A 15965-nucleotide genomic window follows, 5' to 3' on the forward strand; every position below is an offset into this window, starting at 1 on the left:
GGAAATATTAATAAAGCTTAATTTTCTTAAATATTAATACTTCAAAGCTTAATTTTCTTTATGCAAAATATATATATATATTTTTCTTTTAATTTTGGGGTGAGAAATAACCTCAACATGTTTGAGATTTTGAGTTTAACCAAATTATTTTCATTTCTCCTGAGCCTTTTCAAAGTGGTTCTCCATTAGTTCATTGCCAAGAAAATCGTAATGGAAGCCACAGAAACGTCTCGGTTACGTATGTAACCCTCGTTCCCTGAAGGAGGGAACGGAGACGTACGTCGGAACTGACCGACGAATTGGGATCTGATCTCAGAGACCAATCTACTTCGAGTGTATTAAAAACGAGCCAATGGAGATTGGCATGCGATCCACGCATTCCACGCACCGCCCCGCAGCGCGGGTATAAATAAGGAAGTGGAATGCTTGATCATTGCCTTTTTCTGCTGAGGAGCCGAACTAGTGACTCGGCCCCCTAGCGGAAGCACAGCACCTGGCGACGGGACGTACGTCTCCGTTCCCTCCTTCAGGGAACGAGGGTTACATACGTAACCGAGACGTTCCCTTTCAGTCGGTCACGTTCGACTTACGTCGGAACTGACCGACGAATTGGGATCCCTACCAAAACGCCAGGGCGCTGGCCCTTCCAGCGTCCTGCTTGAGCGCACTGGACCGTCTTAGATGGTACGGAAGTCAGGGCTCCAAGCAGGGAGGTCAGTCACTGCTGTTTCTGCAAGACCCACTCAGTGTGACTATTGGATAACGCTGGGAAAGCGTGCCCGTCTCGGGAGATGGTACGCTGCGGAGCCACGTCCTTCGTAGAAGGCTAGGTGGCAGAATACACATAAGGACTAACCTGGCAGGGTAGTGCAACATATGGCAGTCTCTGGGGTGGTTCCAGCCTGGTCCCAGGGGGGAAAGAACACGCCCAGAGACGACAGAGCGGGCTCTGTCAAGGGAAAGACACGGGGCTAGCCGAGTAGGGCAGCTGGTACCGTGGAAGAATACACATATGGGGTAGCCGTGAGGGGACCGCTACATATGGAACCCAGCCTACACACACGTTTCACAAGCATACGGGTGCAGGCCTGGCGTCAGACGGCCGCAACGTCTGGCACCGCAGGGGTGACGGAGGAGCTCGACAGGGTTAGCCGTTTCCGGGGAACACAACTGGAGAAAATAGACACACGTATCCGGCCCAGAGGGCGGGAGTGGCGTTGCAAGCCGACACTTAGAACGGGCACTTAGCGCTACTGGCCACTGGGGGCGAGGATGCGGGAAGATACCGGCTCTACACGGAGGCTATAGAATCTAGCGAACGTGTTCGGTGTCGCCCAGCCCGCAGCTCTACATATATCTGTCAGCGAGGCGCCTTGAGCCAGCGCCCAGGAAGAAGCAACACTCCTTGTTGAGTGTGCTCGCAACCCGAACGGGCAAGGCACGTCTTGGGACTGGTAAGCCAAGACGATAGCATCCACTATCCAGTGGGCTAACCTCTGCTTGGAGACAGCCTTTCCCTTCTGCTGGCCTCCGTAACAGACAAAGAGTTGCTCTGAGGTCCGAAAGCTTTGAGTCCGGTCGACGTAAGCGCGAAGAGCGCGGACGGGACATAAAGCCTGGGCTGGGTCTGCCTCCTCCGAGGGCAGCGCTTGCAGGTTCACTACCTGGTCCCGGAAGGGAGTGGTAGGAACCTTGGGCACGTATCCAGGCCGGGGTCTCAGGACAACGTGAGAGTTGGCCAGCCCGAATTCTAGGCACGATTCGTTGACCGAAAGTGCATGCAGGTCCCCTACCCTCTTGATGGAGGCCAATGCCGTCAGAAGCACTGTCTTCATTGACAGGATTTTAAGCTCCACAGACTGCAAAGGCTCAAAGGGAGGGCTCTGAAGTGCTCTGAGCACTAGAGCTAAGTCCCAAGAGGGTAACGAGTTTGGACGAGGAGGATTTAGCCTCCTCGCACCTCTGAGGAACCTGACGATTAAGTCGTGCTTTCCTATGTACTTACCTTCGACTGCGTCGTGATACGCCGCTATTGCTGCGACGTACACTTTGAGGGTGGAGGGAGACAGCCTTCGCTCCAGCCCATCTTGCAGGAAAGAAAGCACGACACTAACCGAACACCTTCGGGGGTCTTCCCGGTGGGAAGAGCACCATTCAACGAACAGGTTCCACTTCAAAGCGTAGAGGCGCCTCGTAGAGGGGGCTCTAGCAGAAGAGATGGTGTCCACCACTGCCTGTGGTAGACCACCTAGAACCTCCGCGTCCCGTCCAGGGACCAGACATGGAGTTTCCAGAGGTCTGGACGCAGGTGCCATAGAGTGCCCCGTCCCTGAGAAAGAAGGTCCCTCCTCAGGGGGATCGGCCAAGGAGGGGCTGTCGCGAGGAGAGTTAGTTCTGGGAACCAGGTCCGGTTGGGCCAGTAGGGCGCAACTAACAAGACCTGCTCCTCGTCCTCCCTGACCTTGCACAGGGTCTGTGCAAGAAGGCTCACTGGGGGAAACGCATATTTGCGCAGGTCCCGGGGCCAGCTGTGCGCCAGTGCATCCGTGCCGAGGGTGCCCCCGGTCAGGGAATAGTACCACTGGCAATGGGTCGAGTCCGGAGAGGCAAACAGGTCTACCTGTGCGGCTCCGAAGAGGTCCCATATCAGCTGGACCGCCTGGGGATGGAGTCGCCACTCCCCCGGAGGTGTCGACTGGCGAGAGAGCTCGTCGGCTGTCTGGTTCAGCGCACCTGGGATGTGAATGGCACGAAGCGACCTCAGATGCTTCTGACTCCAAAGGAGGAGGTGGCGGGCGAGTTGGAACATGCAACGGGAGCGTAGACCACCCTGACGGTTGATGTACGCAACGGCCGCAGTGCTGTCCGTACGGACCAGTACATGCTTGCCACGTAGCGGCCCCTTGAGGCGGCGCAGTGCCAAGTGTACCGCTAACAACTCGAGGCAATTGATATGCCAATGCAATTGAGGTCCCGTCCACAGACCTGAAACTGCATGCCCGTTGTACGTGGCCCCCTAGCCCATGGAGGAGGCATCCGTGAAGAGCACAGCATGCCTGGACACTTGTTCTAAGGGCACCCCGGCCCGGAGAAACGAAGCGTCGGACCATGGGCTGAAAGTTTGGCGGCAGTAAGGAGTCACGGGGACCCGGTACTGGCCGCTCTGCCACGCCCACCTCGGGACTCGGCCATGGAGCCAGTGTTGAAGCGGTCTCATATGAAGCAATCCGAGCGGCGTAACCGCGGCTGCAGATGCCATATGCCCCAGGAGCCTCTGAAAAAATTTCAGTGGGACCGCTGTCCTGTTCTTGAACGAATTCAAGCAGTTCAACACCGACCGGACCCGCTCTTCCGTGAGGCGCGCAGTCTGGCTGACCGAATCCAGCTCCATACCGAGATAAGAGATCCTCTGCGTGGGACAGAGTTTGCTCTTCTCTCGGTTGACCCGAAGGCCCAACAGGCTGAGGTGACTGAGCACCATGTCCCTGTGTTCGCACAACTGCTCCCGAGACTGGGCGAGTATGAGCCAGTCGTCGAGATAGTTGAGGATACGAACGCCGCGTTCTCTGAGCGGAACAATGGCTGCCTCTGCGACTTTCGTGAAGACGCGAGGCGACAGGGACAGCCCAAAGGGCAGGACTTTGTACTGATATGCCTTCCCCTCGAACGCAAAACGTAGGAACGTCTGTGTCGAGGAAGGATAGAGACATGAAAGTACGCATCCTTCAGGTCGATCGCTGCGAACCAATCTTGGGGACGGATGCATTCGAAGATGCGTTTCTACGTTAGCATCCGGAACGGGAGCTTGTGCAGGGCCCGATTCAGGATACGCAGGTCCAAGATTGGCCGTAACCCACCCCCTTTCTTGGGTACAATGAAGTAGGGGCTGTAGAACCCCGCCTTCATATCGGCTGGAGGAACCGGCTCGACCGCGTCCTTCGCCAGTAGGACATCGATCTCTGACCGCAAGACCTGAGCATCGCTGCTTCGCACGGAGGTGAAGAGGATGCCCTTGTACTTGGGAGGCCGGTGAGCGAACTGAATCGCGTAGCCGAGTCTGTTGGTACGGATGAGCCAGCGAGACGGCCTGGGGGCCGAAGCCCAGAGACCGCACAAGCGGGACCAACGGCACCACAGACGTACCCGGGGTGGGGCAGCGAGGCGGAATAGACAGACCCGACTCGGGAGGCCCGGAGGCGGCCCGGAGTGTTGTCTGAGTATTCCAGGGTGGGGCAGAGTGTGGGTGAGAAGGCCCGGGGGCGTTCTCGGTGCCCACACTGCTGCCCCCTGGCGAAGGGAGGGGAGGAAAGAAGTGACAAGGCCCGGGGGCGTCGCACACTGCCAACCTGGCCCTCTTGGGGCCCAGGGAGAGAGGAAACTGCTCTGAAAATGTGGGTACCGCTGGACTCCGGAGAGCCAGCGGCAGAGTATTGACACCAGTCAGGGCCCCCGGTCCTCCTCCGGGGGGGTGAGGGAGGGGTGCGGACACCAACTCCCTCGGAGCAGCTCCTGTTCTCCCTGGGCTGCCCATCTCAGGGCCGCTTGCCCTTACGCTTGCTTGTAGACTAGCAAGCCCTGAGTGGGTTGGGCGCCTCCCTTACGTCCGACACCCTGCCTCCCAGATGGAGGCTGCTGCCTGGGTTTCGCAGGGGCAGAGGTGGACGCAGGGGGGGGCGCCCTCGGCGACAAGCAGGCAGAGGTGCTGCGAATTAGGATTTTTTTTTTTTTTTTTTTTTAAAACCACCTCTGTCTGCTTCTAGGCCATCGAGAACTGCTGGGCAAAGTACTCGACGGCGTCGCCGAAGAGGCCAGCCTGACAGACAGGGGCGTTAAGGAACCGAACTTAGTCGGACTCACGCATATCTGCCAGGTTTAGCCCCAGGTTCCTGGACCACTAGTGTGGACATCGCCTGACCCAGGGAGCGTGCAGTGACTTCCGTCGCCCAGAGAGCGAGGTCCACCACCGCACGCAGTTCCTGCATAACCCCTGGGTCGGGACTACCCTCGTACATGCAGGACAGAGGGTAGTGAGAGAGGGAAAAATTTATACAGATTTTGGCCCTTTTGGTGTTCCATATTTTGACACCAAATAGTTCCATACTGCTCATTTTTCCAATGCCCATCCGGGAAAAAAGGCACGGGGGTAGGCAAGGCGATTTAAGCGTTGCACTACGCCTCAGCCACCCGGGAAAGCATGGCTGCCAACTCTGAATCTGATTCAGCAAAAGCACACACCATTATAGTGGGAAACTCAGCATCATCATTTCCAGTGCATAACAGCCCTCTCTCCGATGCAGCAATTGACATCTGTCCTCTGCCAGAGCCACAAATGAAACATTAGGTCTCCTTGTTTTAAAAGGACCAGCAATCCCATCTGTAAGCTACCAGCAGGCATGTGAAACAGTGAACGTGGCCGTCAAACTCGACGGCACACGGTGCGCTGAACGCTCAAGCCCTATGAAAAGGCAAGACGAACACCGCACCGACGTGGTCATGTTCTCATGAGAGAACATGAACCACCCACGAACAAAGTCTCGGCATGCTCATGATGCGATAGAGGAGTGGGGGCCCGAAGAGATGTACCCGGCGGGGATGCCCCACTGTAATCCTCAGGTCCACCAAAGCTTATTAACTAAAGTAGTCCTTTTCTGATGCACCAGAAAAGAAACTAGATCAGGGAATAAGGAAAGGGACTCAACCCCATTTGAGGTTTCATAGTCTGGACCGCGCATCTAGAGAGTGCCGAGTGACGCGCTGGGTTGCCGTGGCAACCCCCGCTGTCAGCCGGCGCTCGACGGCACACGGCGCGCTGAACGCTCGAGCCCTTACGAGAAAGGTGAGACGAACAACGCGCCGACGTGACCATGCTCTCCTGAGAGAGCATGGATCACCCACGAACGCAATCACACATGTTTATATGTGAGAGAGATCGTGGCCGTCAAATGAGGACAGGAAACAACCGCATCCAGAAACACACGGTTTGAATGACATCTTGAAAAAGACGCAGGGTCAAACCGTGTTGCTCTTTTAGAAAAGGAAAACCGCTCTTTCAGTGCTGAAGCACTCAGGGAGATGACCGCGGCTCACGCAGTTCAGATAGTGCAAGCCTGCGTGAGCACTCAGAAATGGAAACGCCCAGCCAACCAACAAAACCAGCTCTTTTTCTCCTCTGAAGCGGCCACCCGCTGAAAAGCGCCGTCACACCCGCACTGGAACAGCAATCCTTCTCACGAGACTCGAATAACACTCTTCGTAGACACAGCAATGACGCTGTTCGGCTCCGAAAAAAAAGGCAATGATCAAGCATTCCACTTCCTTATTTATACCCGCGCTGCGGGGCGGTGCGTGGAATGCGTGGATCGCATGCCAATCTCCATTGGCTCGTTTTTAATACACTCGAAGTAGATTGGTCTCTGAGATCAGATCCCAATTCGTCGGTCAGTTCCGACGTACGTCGAACGTGACCGACTGAAAGGGAACCGAGGACAAACTCTCTCTCTCTATTGCCTGCGAGTTCCTGAATGGCAGTGAAAGAAATGCTCTTTTTTTTTGACCATCTCAAACTCTAGGCTTCCTTCTCTGACTGCTTTAGAAAATGAAACAGGGGGGCTACTGTGTGGCACAATTAAAAAAAGAAGAGAACCAAAGTATCTTACACCCTGGACACAAATGTTCACCCTTTCCTCTAACCGCCCTGGAAGACACTAAAAGGAGGCTCTGTATCTTACGTCTGTAGCTGCACAAAGGAGGAAGGAGCAGAGACTTCGTGACACTTGCATCATCAGGTGTTCTGCTCTGGAAATGCTTACAAGTATAGAACACTCAGCATCGATGTGATGTTGCCATGGAAACTAAAGCTAGACTAAAGACGGAAAGGTCTGTAATGGGTGCAGTGGGACATGGATAGGGTGAGTGTAATTATCTTTTGGCCTTGTATTTTGAAGTATCTCTGGGCTCTTTGCTCGGGTTGCTCCAGTCATCCGCTCCTGGGCCTCCTTGGTAGTGCCGCCAAGCAGATTTGTTAAAGACGGGCAGCCGCTCAAATGATTCACTGGAGAGGGCCTGGTCAGGGAAGATGACAGGGTGGATGTCATTCAAAACCTATCAGTGAAACGATTAAATAAAGTGCAAAAGCTGCTTTTACCTTCAAGTAGATGACGGCATCGGTCCCCACACCTTCCATCGAGTACAGTTTCAGGTCCCCTTGAAAGTAGCGAGCGTACAGTCTGGATATCGGCAAACCATGTCCAAAACCAGCCTACAGACGCACAGAGATCAGGTTACAGAGGACAATGCTGCATGCAGAACTGTTGTTCAGGGTTAAAGTTCGATGGTTCACCCAAAAATGAAAATTCTGCCATTAATTCCTCACCCTCATGTCGTTCCAAACCCGTAAGACTTTAGTTCATCTTCGGAAAACAAATGAAGATCTTTTTGAAGAGATCTTAGAGCTTTCTGTCCCTCCATAGACCGCTACGCAACTACCACTATGATGCTTAAAAAAGTTCATAAAGAGATCGTAAAACTAATCCATATGAATTGAGCGGTTTAGTCCAAAATTTTATGAAGAGACATGATCACCTTATATGATGATTGAATTTAGGCTTTTATTCACATATAAACATTCCTCAACTCACACATCAGTTGTGGTAAATGGAAGCTCAAGCATGTTTGCTTGACGTGTGAGAACCAATGAGGTTCAATCTCATGTTACGCAGCACGTCTGAGCTTCTGTAAGAACCAATGAGGTTCAATCTCATGTTACGCAGCACGTCTGAGCTTCTGTAAGAACCAATGAGGTTCAATCTCATGTTACGCAGCACGTCTGAGCTTCTGTAAGAACCAATGAGATTCAATCTCATGTTACGCAGCACGTCTGAGCTTCTGTAAGAACCAATGAGGTTCAATCTCATGTTACGCAGCACGTCTGAGCTTCTGTAAGAACCAATGAGGTTCAATCTCATGTTATGCAGCACGTTTGAGCTTCTGTATGAACCAATGAGGTTCATTCTTGTGTTACGCAGCATTTTTGAGCTCCTGCAAGAACCAATGCGGTTCATTCTCGTGTTATGCAGCACGTTTGAACTTCTGCGAGAACCAATGAGGTTCATTCTCATGTTACGCAGCACGTCTGAGCTTCTGTAAGAACCAATGAGGTTCAATCTCATGTTATGCAGCACGTCTGAGCTTCTGTAAGAACCAATGAGGTTCAATCTCATGTTATGCAGCACGTTTGAGCTTCTGTAAGAACCAATGAGGTTCATTCTCATGTTACGCAGCACGTTTGAGCTTCAGCAAGAACCAATGAGGTTCATTCTCGTGTTATGCAGCACATTTGAGCTTCTGCATGAACCAATGAGGTTTGTTCTTGTGCGTCAAGCAACGCGGTTTGGTTGAGCTTCTGTAAGAACCAATGTGGTTCATTCTCATGTTACGCAGCACGTATGAGCTTTCGCAAGAACCAATGTGGTTCATTCTCATGTTACGCAGCACGTTTGAGCTTCAGCAAGAACCAATGAGGTTCATTCTCGTGTTATGCAGCACATTTGAGCTTCTGCATGAACCAATGAGGTTTGTTCTCGTGCATCAAGCAACATGGTTTGGTTGAGCTTCTGTTTATGTTCGCTGATCAAAGTTTATATGTAAATAAAAGCCTAAATTCAATCTGTTCATCATATTAAGCGATCGAGTCTCTTCAGAAAATTTGGACTAAACCGCTCAATTTCATATGGATGAGTTTTACGATCTCTTTATGAACTTTTTGAAGCGTCATAGTGGTAGTTGCGTAGATGTCAATGGAGAGAAAGAAAGATTTCTCAGATTTCATCAAAAAAGATCTTCATTTGTGTTCTGAAGATGAACGAAAGTCTTACAGTTTTGGAACGACATGAGGGTGAGGAATTAATGACAGAATTTCCATTTTTGGGTGAACTATCCCTTTAAATCTGGATCTGTTTGGCTTCAAAAGACTATTTTCAATGCATGGTATTGTTGTGTCCTTTATGAAATCCTACGTCTCCTTTTGTGTTCCACAGTCATATAAAAAGTCATACTGGCGGTTTTTAAACACATGAGGGTGACTAAGTGATGACAGGATGTTAAGTTTGCTGCTGTAAGAATACTGTAGCCACACTTCTCTTTACCAATGGCACACGTTTAGAGTCCAGACTGGGTGTTGGTGCAGTCGAGTAGGTGTAGTTGAACAGCCTGTCAATCTTCCGTAAAGCCACACCCCCTCCCCTGTCACTGATCTATGATAAAAAATAACAGGATGTTTAGGATCAAGGCATGCCTTATGTACGTGTAGAAAACTGACACGCAAACAAACTGACCTTCACAGAGAGATCTTCCTTCCCCAGGGTCACTTTTGCTTTTATAAGAGGAAGACCCTCTTTACTACCCTCGTGGAGTTCATTGGTGGCCCGCATTGCGTTCTGAAAACACAAACACAAGCTGTTACAGCAATACGTCAGGGCCTTGGGAAAAGCACAAAGATGAGGGCTGCTGAAAATGTAATTACATAAGGGATGCCAGCACTTTGATGTATCAAATTCAATATGTATGTGCAAGTTTTAGAAACGTACCTTAAACAATTCAAACAGCATGTGGAATAGGTGGGAGGGAACATACACAGCCTGGATGGGTTTTTGAGGAGCCTTGGCTACACAGAAAAGTTAAATATTTATAGCATTTTTGATCTCCAGAAATTGAATTACATGAATTAGACATGAATTACCTCTGAAACAAACATTATATATTGAGTTTTCTGAATAAGAAGAAAAAGTACCATTGAATTCCTCTATCTTCATTTCAGGGGCAGATGAATAATATTGCTCACACACCATCTTAGCGGTCTCATATGCATCTGAAAAAAACACGTGTTTAATCAGTAGAGCACAAAATCCAAACAAAAGATAAGGATGATTTTCCTACACTACTGCTCAAAAGTTTGAGGTCGGTCTCTTATGCTCTTACCAATGCTGTATTTTATTTGATCAAAAAAAAAAAAATTCTATTTTAATATATTTTAAAATGTATTCCTGTGATGTCTTCAGTGTCAAATGATCCTTTAGAAATCATTCTAATATGCTGATTTGCTGCTCAAAAAACATTTATTATTAATGTTGAAAACAGTTGTGCTGTTTAATACTTTTGGAAACTGTGATACGTTTTTCTTAAGGATTCTTTGATGAATAGAGAGTTCAAATGAACAGCATTTATTTGAAATAGAAATATTTAATCTGCCCTTACTGGATAAAAAAATAATTTCTTTTTAAAAACAAAATCTTACTGACAACAAAACAGAACACATTTTTTTTTTAAACGATAAACTTACCAGTCACCACCTCTGCAACATTGCAGTTGGGATCAATACTGCCAATGTGTTTGGGATGGGCTGGGTTGATGTCATTGCCAAAAAGGAGAGCTGTAATAAAGAGAAAAGCAATTATGATAAAACTTAATGAAAAGCTATTGTCCAATACATGCTGACTGTTTTTTTTTTTGGGTGACGTACTGTGCTGGTTGATGAGCATGCGAAAGGAGATTCGGTTGGTGTAGAAGCGGTCCAAAAAGTACTGGATATTGGAGCTGACGAACGGATCGAAGCCAAACTTCTCCTTGTATTCGATCACACCCTGCGCCATGGTCGGGACCACATCATTGTGTCTATTCCGGATCTCAATAAGAGTCTCCAAGAAGCTATTAAAGTGTAGATAGGTACAGAAGTTTAGAAAACACATTATGTAGATTGTAAGGACATAATATAAACAACAACAAAAAATAAATAGGGTTAATATTACAATTCTGTCTGAGATCCATAAGCTGATTATTATTTTCATATTATGGCCGCTAAATCATAAATGATAGATATTAAAATTCTATGTTGAAAAATGGTAATTGTTATCATACTATGGCTGATAAGTCATACATAAAAAATAATAAAAAAAAATAATATAAATATATAAAAGAAACGCTAAAAACGAATCAATTTTTAAGTGCTCTAAAAGTGAATTTAGGGATCATAACATTATAATGTACAGTATCAAAATTATATCATAGATTTGCTACAGATTATATTTAGCAGTGTTATTAAATTATTAGTGTTTTTAAAAATGAACATGTTAAGTGAGCGTTAGATGACAGCAAAGATGTGGAAAAAATAGAGGAAATGAGCATGCACAAGTAAATATCCAATAATGGCCTACGATAAATTAAAATATATAATATTGGCAGATAACCGGTATTGTACCAAGGTACTGTACATACATATTTATTTGACATTCTTCTTTCAGACGAATACAAACAAATCTAGATATTTCTTTTTCCCCTTCAATAACTATTGTTTTATTTAAACAACATAGTGAATCAGAAACTTCTGGAATCAAAAAAATGCATTGTGGCTAATTAATTTAATGTAATATATCAACACTCCTAGTTTCTGGTAATAAAAACATAATGTCTAAAAATATTTTAGACCATATGGGCGGGCCTTTTAATAATTTAGTTTACCCTTTATTTTAAGGTGATGTTGCTAAAGTGTAATTGCATTGTAGGTATTGAGTAATATTAATTAACTACATTTACCTACTGTAGGGTTATGGTTTGGTTTTGCTATGTTTGGTTTATTTGCATAATATGCTGTTATTACTATAGTACATGTACCATATTATTGTTTGAAAATGGGTGGTCTTTGAGTCAAAAAGGTTCTAAATGTGCAGTCACACTTACTGAAATAAACTTGCTGCAAAATGCCAGTATGAAATTGACAATTTTTCAGCTGTTTAAAGGTGCAGTAAGCGATTTCTTATATTCAAAAAATGTCCTGGCTAATCCAAGCATTATAATGGCAAAAAAAAGTGTATCCATCCGTAATAAAAGTAATCCACACAGCTCCGGAGGGGTGAATAAAGGCCTTCTGAAGCGAATCGATGGGTTTTTGTTAGAAAATATCTATATTTATAAGTAAAAGTAAAATATCTAGCTTCCGCCAGACCGCCTGTAACGCCTCTCGCAGTTCAAAACGCTTACCAAAACGCTTGTCCAACGTCATACGTTGCGCTAGTTAAGCTTATTTCATAAGTTGGATACGGAAGGCGGTCTGGCACTTTTTTGGCTTCAAATTTTGGACTCCCATTTACTGCCATTATAAAGCTTGGAAGAGCCAGGACAGGTTTTAATATAAATGATTGTATTCGTCTGAAAGAAGAATGTCATATAAACCTAAAATGGCTTGAGGGTGAGCAAATCATGGGGTCATTTTCAGTTTTAGGTGAACTATCTCTTTAAACAGTCATTATTCAGGTACTTAGTTCAGCATTAACTGTGTAAAGTTCATCAATTATGGAATGAGTTCAGTTCATCTATAAAGCAGCGCTGGAGAAAACAAAAATGTCATCGTCCAGCTCAGTTCTCATCCTATAGTGTCAGTGCATTCAAGTCAATAATATTGCTTAGTGTCCCCAACTAAGCAAGGCAAAAGTCGATGAGGTCTTCACAGGTCGTCCATTATTCAGATCATTTATAGTATTTTGTATAAATAATTAATGCCATTATATGTAGAAATGGTATGCGAGTGTGTTTCTTTCTCCGTTTTTGCTAACCCAGCATGCATATTTGTACTATCAGGGCGGCTTTCAGTTACTATCGGATTCCTCAGTTGTAAACTCTGGCCTGAATCCACCTTGCATAAAAATATAATAGCATTCCGTGCAACAGCCAGAAGAACAAGACTATCTAGATCTAGATATCTCACAAAAAGCAAAAATTACAACCACAAGAAAAAAGTCCTACTCACTCATTCAGGGCATGTGGGTCTTCTGGCTTCCTGTTCTCAAACTCTAGAAGTTCTAAAAAACTTTGCATGTACCTGTGGGGAGATATGGCACAGCTCACCAACAGTATGAAGACTGTCCTCTGTTTCAAACTCATTTATACTCACCATTTCTGCACCAGTTTGACTGAAGGTTGACTAAGGAGCTTGTCAGGCAGCAGATTGACCTCTCTCATAGTGTTCGCCAAACGCACCGGCAGCTCCTTCCGCAGGAACATGTAAGACGTCTTCTCACAGGCATTATCCCTACCTGAAAATCCAGAAACATAAACAACTGAGAACGCAGGAGGGGCTGGGATGGGAAAGTAACAAAAACTGCTTTATCATCCACACATGAAACCCGAGAAACCTGCAAAGTACTGAACAACAACTCATTAATCAGACTGAACGCAAGCCAAAAAAAGTATGATTTAAAGCGATGTATACTAAATAGCAACTGCTTGACTGTTTATGTCATTGCAGAATGGAACTTTATTAGCTCTACTCTGGGTCATAAAGATATTAAGATATCACAAACAGTCATAAAATTCTTATTTTTAATATTAATATTGCAGTATTTATTAGAAATGATTTATAATAAAGTACCGCCCTACATTTTTTCCTGTTCGAGTAGCCGTTTTCATTCGTTACAACTTCCGTTCCATGCAGACTTTAACGATTTGCCGATTTTTTGGTAAAGCTGCTTTGAAACACTTTGTGAAAAGTGCTATACAAATATAATCGACTTAATTTTTGTGCCAGATATTCACTCTTGGTGTAGGCCTTCATAGTGAGCCAATGTGTTTAGTTGAAACATCACAAGCAGGTTTAAGTATCCCAATCATTTATTTAAGGTTGTAACCAATATCATCATTTGCCTTGTTGCATAAACCTTTCTTTTGACTCATGTCATTATGACAGTCCCTTTTGTGCTATTAATGTGATTGTTCAGTTGACCTTTCACCCCAAAATTAAACGTTTTATTGTTCAACGGAAGAGAGAAAGTCATACAGTTTGGGACAAAATATGAGTTAATGCCATTTTTGAGTGAACTATCCATTAAAAAACGAATTATTGTGACTAACTGTTGCGTTTGACTCACCTAGGTGTAGTCAATATATATCATATCACACACTGAATATTGTGCATAAAAAAGCCACTCCCTTTTGTTTAGAAGGAATACAGTTAGACTAACGGACAATTATTTTATATTATTACAATATTTAACATCATTATAATAATATGAGTTAATAGTTTTTGCCTCATTCATTATGCAAAAGGTTTATGACGTCAGCAAATAACACAATACATTATATCTGAAGGACATACAGTTGGCAGATCTTTTTCCAGGCATACATGGATGGCATCAATGATTCTAATTTGTGAAACTTTTATTTCAACAATCTTTGGGTTAAAAAAAAATAAGTTTGGAAGTCATTAGGAAGTCATTAGGGCCTTTCATAGTCATACAAAACAAAACCATTAACATCAACAACACAAACGTCATGTGAATGTTTTCTTTCCCAGCTGAACAAAGTTCTTGTTTACCAGATCAAATAATTTGTCGCAGTTACAACCAGGGCAGATTTTAACACTAAACCCACAATAAAAACAATGATGGGTTATAAAAACACTTATTTAATGAGACGATAAACATAATCTTATTGAATTAAATGTAACAAACAAGTGCCGCTGTCAGTGACTGTCTGTCTGTCTGTCAGTGTGCATGTGATGGATGCGGTCGCACTTACCAAATTCCAGAAACTGTTTAATTGACAAGGGCGATGGTGAAAACCTTGAATAATATTCTATCTTTGGTAAATGGTTCTTCAGAAGAAATGCGTACAGTCTCATTGTGATGGAAACTGTGAAACGACCGAGGCAAGGCTGTTCTTTATATTCTTTATATTGGGATCATGGCAGGGACCGTCCAAAGAGTAGAGCTGACAGCAACATCCGTATCCGGACATCTATCTCCGTTTCATATTATTAAAATAACAGGTCACTGGATTAAATTTCAGTGTCTTATATTTTCTAGCACGGCCACTGTTGCGCTAAACAGCACGTACACAACAGCGAAGCGAACACACAACCAACCTTGATTTAAACAGCGAGCGCTGTGATTTGCTGAGAAGAGCCCGGAAAAAAGACGATGCTTTATGATTGGTCTACTTATTTTTCCTGAATTAACGCCTCTCTGTTGGCAGTTAGGTTGCAGAACAGCGGGGTTTGTTTATTTTTAATGACGTTTATGTTTATTTACATTCTGTGTGAAACCCGGCAATTTATTGTTATACATTTTTTTTATTTATCAATTATTATTTTTGAGACCAACATGACAGTTATTTGTCCATTAAAAAAAAAAATACATTTTAGGGACATTACTGCAGGGGGGGGGATTAAACCAAGCCACTGTGGCTAGTGGTTTTCCAAAGTTACATTTTCACTGGCCAAAATGTTTAAATTTGTTGTTAGCTATATTATCATTATTATGACCACTGTCCACACCCAAATCAAATGTATCGATGACAGGTCACCAAATTAGTCTATTTTGCTCTGTTGCTCGGTTGTGTGTAAAGCTCCTTAATCGAGACAGGAACACTAAGTTACAGTTATAACACGTTGTCATAATGGCGTATTGTTTGTAGAATTTGGAGGAAAATAATGAATTGAATCCATTTTGAAATAAGGCTGTAACATAACAAAATGTGGAAAAAGTGAAGCGATGTGAATACTTTCTGGATACACTGTACATATCCATATTTTCATGTGATTTAAAAGTTTATTTTATTAAATATAAAGTTTAAATATAAAATATAATAAAAAAGTATAATTTTATTATAGTTAATAATAATTGTGCTGGGGAAAAATGCATCGTGATTAATCACATTCAAAATAAAAGTTTGTGTTTACATAATATATGTGTGTGTACTGTGTATAATTATTATGTATATATAAATACACACACATGCATGTATATATTTAAGAAATATTTGCATGTATATACTGTATATATAATTTATCTTATATATATATATTTTTTTTACTAAAACTGAAATAATAAATTGAAGCTAAATATATTTTTAATCATACATTTTTTATATATATATAGATATATATATATATACACACACATGCATGTATATATTTAAGA

The 15965-nt window shown here is 44.5% G+C and overlaps 1 protein-coding gene across 2 annotated transcripts; it reads right to left on the reverse strand.

The window, feature by feature from the left end:
* Positions 1-96: 96 nt before the first annotated feature.
* On the reverse strand, positions 97-14932 carry pdk3a (pyruvate dehydrogenase kinase, isozyme 3a). Of its 2 annotated transcripts, none has more exons than XM_079806698.1 (12): positions 14563-14932; positions 12941-13082; positions 12797-12868; positions 10517-10701; positions 10337-10426; positions 9788-9865; positions 9585-9661; positions 9333-9434; positions 9144-9251; positions 7145-7258; positions 6481-7062; positions 97-229 (listed from the first exon to the last, which is right to left on the reverse strand). In XM_079806698.1, exons 1-11 carry the CDS (start codon positions 14663-14665, stop codon positions 6919-6921), a joined length of 1215 nt encoding a protein of 404 aa, XP_079662824.1. In that variant the 5' UTR covers positions 14666-14932; the 3' UTR covers positions 97-229; positions 6481-6918. The 2 variants fall into 2 exon arrangements, with proteins under 2 accessions (XP_079662824.1, XP_079662825.1); XM_079806699.1 differs by having other exon boundaries at positions 97-287; positions 6461-7062.
* Positions 14933-15965: the final 1033 nt, after the last annotated feature.

Source organism: Gobio gobio (assembly GCF_949357685.1).
Source record: "Gobio gobio genome assembly, chromosome: 23".
In the NCBI taxonomy this organism is placed as follows: domain Eukaryota; kingdom Metazoa; phylum Chordata; class Actinopteri; order Cypriniformes; family Gobionidae; genus Gobio; species Gobio gobio.